Genomic DNA, 9307 nt, shown 5'->3' with positions numbered 1-9307 from the left:
CTGGATTTCCACGCACTTGCTCACGATTCTATTAGTGCATCCATTGTGGTACACAGTGCCTGCGATCTGCAGGCAAAAAGCTCCGATAAGGTCAGTCCATCTTCCAAGAGATAAGATCTTAGCCGACTTCTTTAAGACTCAGTTTCTTCATCAACACCAGGAACATGATGGAAAGATTCTGGGATTTGGAGGATCTGGGTGGGAGGCCAGCCCTCCTAGAATGAAAGTCACATGCTTCCTCTTCCTACCTTATGGGGCAACTTCACCGATATTTTTTCCTTTTAAAATGAAAGTTCTTTTTTTTTTTTTTTAAGATTTTTATTTATTTGCCAGAGAGAGAGAGAAAGCACAAGTCGGGGGCAGCTGGCAGAGGGAGAAGCAGGCTCCCCACTGTGCAAGGAGCCCAATGTGGGGCTCAATCCCAAGACTCTGGGATCATGATCCAAGCCGAAGGCAGGCACTTAACCGACCAAGCCACCCAGGCGTCCCTAAAATGAAAGTTCTTATTTTGTATCTTTTAGTAGTAAGTTGGTTCTTTTAAATCAATACATGCCACTTGCAGAAAATATCATTAGCATTCCAATGATTTATTCAGCAAATTGTTATTGAACACCCACTAAGTGCCAGGCACTGTGCCAGGCAGCGCTGAAAAAACAGACAGGAGGGACTCCTCTGACAATGACAAAGAACCATCCCTTGTAGTTCTTTACAGCTTTTGTTGACAGCTAAAGAGACAGAGACACCAACTACTCTGTATTTCCCCACAGCACCTAGGACAGGTCACGGGCTGTGAAAGCCACATCATCTGCTCAGAATCTAGCTGAAATAATGAATCATCCTCTTAAGCACGCGTACACATTTCTCTAATTAGACGATATTCTATTATGCCCACAAGGTGGCGATCTTGCTTACAGTTTACCCAAGTTAAAGCACTGCATTCAAAAAAAAAGATTCTCAGAAGTTAACCCAAAAGATAAAAAAATCAAATTCAATTTATTGAGCACCTATTTAGTGTAATATACTATGTTAAGTGACAAGAGAAATAAAAGGTTAAGAAATAGTAGTCCCTGTCCTCTAGGTTAACATAAAGGGTGAGGAGCTTACACAGAGCATGAACAGTACCTTTTAATGAATTACTGTGTTTTGATGCCTACATATGGGAGCTATAGTGACCACAGCATCAGATAAGATCTATAAAAGGCATGATATAGCTGTGCAGTGTGGAACAGATTCAACAAAGACTCCACACTTCAGCCAATATGGAAACACTTGAGGGTATATGGGGTCACCACTAGAAGGCTCCAGATGTGGTCTTTTGATGCCTCCATTCAGCCACAAACATTAGGGTGTCTGCCCTATAACTCTAAACATTCATTCTTTGGAGAATAAAATATAATCAGTGCCAGCTGATGAGCTAATAAAGTTGGAAACCCCCATGTGCACCTGATGGGGGAAAAAGAGAAAAGAAACACATGTAAGAAAGCAGATTTCTAACTCCTGCTTCCAGGAGGTGGAGTCCATCTCCGCCCCCCATCTTGCGTCTTACCTGGCAGTCTTGGTTTGGATCGGGGACACACTCCTGCAGAGAGGGAAGGGGGGAAGCCAATTCTTATCCAAGAGCCTTCTTCGTGCCTTGAACCGAGAGGGGGCTGGAAAACAGTGTGGTTTGTTCTGTCATTGTTTTTGTTTTTTCTCCTCCACCCTACCTACCCCCTCCCACCCCCACCCATTTATTTTTCCCTGAAACCGTTAAACCAGCAAGTCAAATGTCACATCGGGACTTTTTTTTCCCCCTTTGAATTGAAAATCACATTTGGAGAATAAAGTGACTAGCTAAATGACAGTGAGTTTTTTAAAAAATGAAAATGCTGGCAACTTGATAAAAAATAATGAGCTTTCCTGATGGAGGGAAAATCAGGTGGCGTGCTGCCAGAAGGTCCGAGTTTGAATTTTATTTAGTTTGTGCACTTGCTAAGTCCAGCGTATTGAACAAGTCTTTTCCGCCTTAGTTTCTTCCTGGGCAAAATTATGTCATTTCTTTGGAGAGAGAGTCGCTGACACCCCTCCCTCCTGCACTAGGTCGGATCCCGGGTTACAATGTTCTCATAGCAACCTGAACCTCTCCCTGGAACGTAAGCTCCAGGAGCACCGGGAGAGTCTGCGGGTTTTACCGCCCTGAGACCACGCTTGGTTGAATGGATGAACGAACGGCTGAGAGCTAGTCTAGGTGTTCTATTACTTGCACAGCGAGGTTTAATTCCCGGTTGAGTCCCTCGGGGAAGACGCAACGACCAACCTCAAAGCGCACACGCCCCCAGTGACCCGCGGGGGTAGGCGCGCTCGAAAAGGGGGTGTCGGTCCAAAGTTGTCGGCTACTGACGTTTCCCCCAACCGGGCTGGAGTCACATTCTCTGTGGCTCAGAGAGCTTCCCGTGGATTTACATAAGGCAGGGTGAATCACACCGTCAAGCGAGGAGGCGAAGGGACCCGCCCCAACCCTCGCCAGGCGGCGCCCAGAGCGCGGCCGGGGTCACTCCGAACTTCGCAGGAGGCCAGGCGCTGCCCCGGCGCGGGGGACCCGGCGACCACTCCGACCCCCGCCGAGGCCAGAGGCGCGTCCCCACCCCTTCCCCGGGCCACTCCAGCTCGGCACCGCCCCCTCCGACGCCCCCGCGCGGGCGCCGCCAGCCCGGCTTCCACCAGGCCCAGAAGTCCCCGACCGAAGTGGGGCCGCCTCTCCTGCGCGGAAGGAGCCATCGCCGCTTTAAGGCGAAGAGGAGGGGAAGGGGGCGGGAGAGTGGGGGGCGGGGAGCGGCGGCCGCGGAGGGGGAGGGGGATCCCCCTCGCTCCCACGTGGTCCGGGCGCCTGTGAATCGCGCCCGCCCGAGGGTCTCACAGCGAAATACAAAAGCAGCTGGGAAGCGGCGGCGAGGCGAGTTCCCAGCGCGGGGCAGAGCGCCGGGCAGAGCCCCGCGGCTGCGATGGGGCTGAGGCGCCCGGAGCCCCGGAGCCAGTACGCTGCGGGGTCCGCCTCGCCGCCGGGACCCGGGCGCCCGGGCGCGGCTTGAAGCGGCGGAGGTGCCCGGCACGGCCGGGGGAGCATGGGCAGGAGGATGCGGGACGCTGCCGCCGCCGCCGCGGGTCTCTGGCTGCTGGCGCTGGGCTCGCTGCTGGCGCTGTGGGGCGGGCTCCTGCCGCCGCGCGCCCAGCCGCCCGAAGACCGACTCCCCCGGCGCCCGGCCCGGAGCGGCGGCCCGGGGCCGGCGCCTCGCTTCCCCCTGCCCCCGCCCCTGGCGCGGGACGCCCGCGGCGGCTCCCTGAAAACTTTCCGGGCGCTGCTCACCTTGGCGGCCGGCGCGGACGGCCCGCCCCGGCGGCCCCCGGGCGAGCGCGGGCGGCACGTGCCAGCCGGGCGGCCCAGGCCCGAGGGGCGCGCCGCCGTGCACGGGGGCGTCTTCTGGAGCCGCGGCCTGGAGGAGCAGGTGCCCCGCGGCTTCTCCGAGTCGCAGGCTATGGCGTGGCTGGAGGCGGTGCGCGGCGCCCGGGTGGTGGCCCTGGAGCGCGGCGGCTGCGGGCGCAGCTCCAACCGACTGGCCCGCTTCTCCGACGGCACCCGCGCCTGCGTGCGCTACGGCATCAACCCGGAGCAGATCCAGGGCGAGGCCCTGTCCTACTACCTGGCGCGCCTGCTGGGCCTCCAGCGCCACGTGCCGCCGCTGGCACTGGCCCGGGTGGAGGCTCGCGGCGCGCAGTGGGCGCAGGTGCAGGAGGAGCTTCGCGCCGCGCACTGGACGGAGGGCAGCGTGGTGAGCCTGACGCGCTGGCTGCCCAACCTCACGGACGTGGTGGTGCCCGCGCCCTGGCGCTCCGAGGACGGCCGGCTGCGGCCCCTGCGCGCCGCCGGGGGCGAGCTGGCCAACCGCAGCCAGGCGGAGCTGGTGGACCTGGTGCAGTGGACCGACTTGATCCTTTTCGACTATCTGACGGCCAACTTCGACCGGCTCGTCAGCAACCTCTTCAGCCTGCAGTGGGACCCGCGCGTCATGCAGCGCGCCACCAGCAACCTGCACCGCGGCCCCGGCGGGGCGCTGGTCTTTCTGGACAACGAGGCGGGCTTGGTGCACGGCTACCGGGTGGCGGGCATGTGGGACAAGTATAACGAGCCGCTGCTGCAGTCGGTGTGCGTGTTCCGCGAGCGGACAGCGCGGCGCGTCCTGGAGCTGCACCGCGGCCAGGACGCGGCGGCCCGGCTGCTGCGCCTCTACCGGCACCACGAGCCTCGCTTCCCGGAGCTGGCCGCGCTCGCCGACCCCCATGCTCAGCTGCTGCAGCGCCGCCTCGACTTCCTCGCCAAGCACATTTTGCACTGTAAAGCCAAGTACGGCCGCCGACCCGGGACTTAGCGTCCCCCGGAGAAGAGAGGGAGAGACCCCGGCCTGGGGAATGGATGATGGGGGAAGGGCCGTCGCCTGGGCCACCGCTTGGGACCGGCCAACGCCCAGCCAGTGGCCCGAGCGCCATGGAGGCTAAAACTTCACGGCTTCGCCCACCTGCCCCTTTCTCTCGGTCTCCTGCTGTTTCATTTCGAAGTTCCGGGAGGACGAACTCACCGGGGCGAGAAGCTTAACAGCCCCTCCGCCCCGCCTATAAAAGGATTCTACCCTGGGCCAGCACGGAGTTTGGATCCGAAGAAAGTGGAGGCCGGAGTTTGGCCCCCGGGTGGCCGTCTCTGTGGGAGATGCATCCCGTTCCCCGGCCCCCTCATTCCCTTTCCGAAAAAGGAAAACTTCTATTTGAGCCGTTGAGCTAATTGTGCATTTCCTACCAAACGCAGCGCTGGTGGCCCGGGAGCAGGGCTGTGACATTGGCTGGTGGAGCCCCCTTCCTGTGTTCTGCCTTTGTTCCAGCACCGTGATGGTGAGATCACTGTTAGGAGCTGGGGGAAGGCTCCCGCTAGGACAAAGAGTGCAGGACCTTCAGAACCCTGGGGGGGGGGGGGGATCCTACAAACCCTGACAATTTGTCAGCCTTGCTCCTTACCACATGTCTTTTTGCCCTAAAGGCTACAAATACAGGACAGGCAGTATGCACTGAGTCAAGTAATGAGTTTCTTCTTCCTCCCCTCTCCCCTCCCACCAAAATTTTGACAGTGATGATGTCCACCAGAAGAAAATGAGTTTCATGCACTTTACTTTGTTTTTATTTTAGTTTTTTATTAAGAAAAATTTTTTATTTGACAAAATTTGCCTTCTGTGTATATATGTGCATAAAGCGTGTTGTAAATATACTAAACAAACTTATATTTCAATAAAAGGGAATTTAAAATTTAGAATTTAATTTCTGTGGTTTTAACTGTGGGAGATTTCTGATGCTACCTACCTGCTTTTAAAATAAGCTTTGGGGTTTCTCCCTTGTGGATGTGCTTTTTAAAACAAAGGATGCATATGTATCCCAGTTGTGATTACCGGAACTCACAGAACTGAACAAAGACAAGAGCAGTTTCTCTGTCCTGTTCACTCAAATGAACCCCTAGTGCAGGGAATTTCAGAGTTCAGTAGAGAATGTGGGGGAGGGAGAGGGAAGGAAAGTATTCTATTTCCGGGCAAATAAAACTGTGATATAAAAGGATTTCACTGTAATATATTTCTATATTAATCATTTGGCAAATATGATAGAACCAGATGTGCAGACTAAAATATGACAAATGCCCCCTTTTTAAACCTAACTACAATGGGCATGTGTTGCACATTTTTTTCAGCATCGTAATTACCATGCATCACGATATGTACATAATAAGCTGAGCACATATTGCAAACAGGTAGAGAAAGTCATAAATTAATTGTTCTCTTTATCTCCTGGCATTTAAAAAAAAAAATCTCCTGGCATAAATTCCATTGCATCCAGGAGATCATAATCTCCAACATCTGGACTCCTGCAGCCCTCTTAAGAGACTGCGTTGGGTTTTTCCCCTGGCGCTAATTGCATGATCCCCTCAGAACAGTCACGGTGAGACCAAGAAAGTGAGCAGTACTTTGTATGGGACCTTTGAATCCTCACATTTTGGGGACTGCAAACTTAGAAAATACTTTTGGATTGTCTTAAGCTCCTGTTCGACCCATGGGGGAAGAGGAGAAGGGTTTGGTTTGTGTTTTACAACCTACCTGTGTTTTATCTTGACGTTTTATTTGATATCTGGGTCCAAGTGATCTTGTCTATTATCTTATTTTTATTTAATGACTTCTAACTCAACTTTTGGTTACTGTAACCGTTATTTATTTGATGTGCATTTGTAAGCCTAGGGTTTTATAGACTCCTGAAGATAATTGAATCTTTGTGGGTTCCCCTTCCCAAAATCCCCTGTAATTTTTCACATTACAACATAGCCTGTATGATTTCAGCATTTAATACCATTCCTACGCTTTCAGTGCCTGATGCTAAGCCAAATCTTATTTCAACTGAAAAAAAAAAGTCCATAAACTTTGTGGGATAAGCCGAATTTTTTCATTAGCACAGCCACAGAATGTATTGATAGGGGCGGTATCTTTTTTTCCAAGGCATAATTCATGTGAGACCTCTGATAATTACACCTTTCAAAAAGAAACGTTTTCCATTTCTGATGATTAATAACTATATGAGAATTGCTGCCTGAGTCACCCCAAGCTGCTCCCAGAAAAGGATAAATATTTAGCAACCTGCATTTTTGCCCAACATGTTCATCAAGGATAACAATGAGCAAGAATACGTTTCACAGACTGCACAGGAAATACATGCCAACTCCCGAGTAGAATCAACACTGGTACGTTCTGGGCCAGCAACATTCCTACATTCCTCTTAAACTTCAGTTCCAAGCCCAGACTTGGCCATTAACCCAAAGCAAGAAACTAAGCATAATTTAAATGGCTCTTCTCGGATTCTTTAGTGAACCATAGCTGCCCGTTCGAGAAATAAGTTTAATTACATGGTGGAGTTGGTAAGGGAACCAAGACTTAATTACAGAACATAGGCTTTAACCGTTGCTATTCCTCTTGGAGACTCAGTAGGCTATGGCATGGAAAGATCAATTAAAGATTTGCCATGTCAGTGATTACTGCTAGGGCTAAATCATTTTTCAGATGAAAAAAAAAAAAACACCCAAAACTTTCAGGCTGCTGCATGATGTGAAGAGTAATGGATTCTGCAGGCAAACTATATTCTGAAGTCTGTCCCTTACCTATTTACTTTCAGCGAATCATTTAACCTAGTTCCCTCATCTATGAAATGGAAATTCGATCAGAGTATTGCGGGATTTAATGTTAACGTATAAACCATAAGGGGCACGTAATAGGTCCTTCAAAAAAAAAAAAAACCCACTTCCTCCTCGTCTTTCAAAAACCTCTTGCCCTTCTTACACTCAGTAAACCTCAACTAATTTTCATCATCAAAGCCAAACCTAGCAGTTTCCAAGGTCAGGTTCAGTGTTTGAAGGGTGGTAATAAATGAATTCAACAAAGTATGGAGGAACATCTCCCGCCACTATGCAAAGCACTGGATGAGGCCAAGGGCGCGGGGTTGATCTCTACATGGGCCTGAGAGTGTGGTTTCTTGCACCCGAGCAGATGCAGCTCTCCTACAGATACAGGAGGGTAATTTTTTTTAAGTAAATGACTTGTTACAGATTCATCACTCCTTCTAGAAAGCATCAAAAAGTGATGACTCTTTGCAAGAACAATCCTCCCAATTCCTCCTGCCAAGTAGGCAGTTGACCTTTTCTCCCTGGATTTGACTATTGATTAATTCCCTCCGTCAATGACGTAGTTTTACACTATTAAGAGTATTCGGGGTGCCTGGGTGGCTCAGTTGGTTGAGCAACTGCCTTCAACTCAGGTCATGATTCTGGAGTCCCAGGATCGAGTCCTGCAGGGGGCTCCCTGCTCAGCAGGGGGTCTGCTTCTCCCTCTGAACTTCCCCCTCTAATGCTTTCTCTCTCTCTCTCTCATTCCGGGGGAAAAAAAAAAAAAGTATTTGCCCTCCTGTCTTTGTATCAGGAAGAAAAACCCATTATTGTAACAAATCTCAACTTTTAACCTTCTGCCTATGGCTGCAGCTAGGAGAGTCCTCGAAGACCTAAAGGCTGATTACGTGTATTAAATGAGTAAATATTTGTAATATTCTCAGAACCATGCCTGGCTCATAGTAAATGCAATGTTAGCGTTTGTTTCTTGGTGAGGGAGATAGTTTTCTCCTCTAAGTCAAAATCAGAGGCAGTCTGAGTCCCAGGCAGGATCCTCTTTCATAATCCTGCTTTAGCTTTGCAGTCATAGAACACTTTCTGCAGGCTTCTATTTTGGCTCAGGAAGACCAGCCAGAGTGCATGAGTCTGGCAGGAATTACCTAAAGCCCACAGTTGTCAGCTGGTTGTCTCCTTTCTGAGAATGTCTTCTATGTGAGCGGTCACAGGCACCCCCTCTTTTTTCACAGGGAGGCTGTGATTCTGTTTCTCATGTGGCTCTTCAACTCCAGGCTGCAGTGAGCCAGGGAATTTTGCACCTTCTGAGCCATCCAGTATGTGGATCATCCAAGCCCAGGCATGGATTATTTGTCCTTCCACACACCTGCTCCATCTCACAGACCCACTGATGCCATATGGTGTAAAGTTGGCAGAATTAGGAGTGAAGGAGAAAGGGGAGTCCAGTCTACTTCTCACTCACATGTCACTTGAGAAAGTCATTTCCCCCCTCTGGTTCCAGGTGTCTTCCCTAGGACAGAAAGTGTTGGATTACATCGGTGACTTTCCCATTTTTTTGGACCAGAACTCACAGCAAGGCACACACTTTACATTGTGAACCAACATGCTCACACACAGACACACACACACAGACACACAGGCATACAACTGAAACAAAAGTTTCTCAAAACAGTAGATGCAAAATGCTTTTGATATTCAATTCAATATTTTCGAATCCTCCTCTCGCTTTACTTCCCTGTGTTAGCTGTGACCCTCTAAACAGATTTCGTAACTCATGAGTGGGGCATAGACTACCCACTCGAAAACATTGGATTAGATGATGATGGGTAAGCTCCTTTCCAGCTCTAAGATTCCAGAGAAATTCCATTTATAACCAATTTATCAATGACTACAATTTTCCCCCAAAGGGAATACAGACTTCAATTTTGCATGCTCTTTAAAAACAGAATACTGAAGCCCTTTATTTCAAAATATAATTGGGAGGACTACTCAAAATCTTCCCTAAGTTCTGCTTATAAACGCCTTTAAGATTCCCTTAACGTGGGAAGTAACTTGCAGTCTGTCCCAACCACATGTGAGCAA

At 50.5% G+C, this 9307-nt stretch overlaps 1 protein-coding gene across 1 annotated transcript; it reads left to right on the top strand.

Annotated features, from left to right (window-relative positions):
• Positions 1-3101: 3101 nt before the first annotated feature.
• Positions 3102-5322, top strand: FJX1 (four-jointed box kinase 1; the record flags this gene model as incomplete). The annotated part of the gene is made up of 1 exon (XM_080816159.1): positions 3102-5322. The coding sequence occupies one exon, from the start codon at positions 3102-3104 to the stop codon at positions 4401-4403; it is 1302 nt and encodes a 433-aa protein (XP_080672285.1). The 3' UTR covers positions 4404-5322.
• Between the last annotated feature and the right edge of the window lie 3985 nt (positions 5323-9307).

The sequence above is a fragment of the Martes martes genome (genome assembly GCF_963455335.1).
Source record: "Martes martes genome assembly, chromosome: 10".
Classification (NCBI taxonomy): Eukaryota; Metazoa; Chordata; class Mammalia; order Carnivora; family Mustelidae; genus Martes; species Martes martes.
This window is presented reverse-complemented; position numbering and strand designations above follow the sequence as displayed.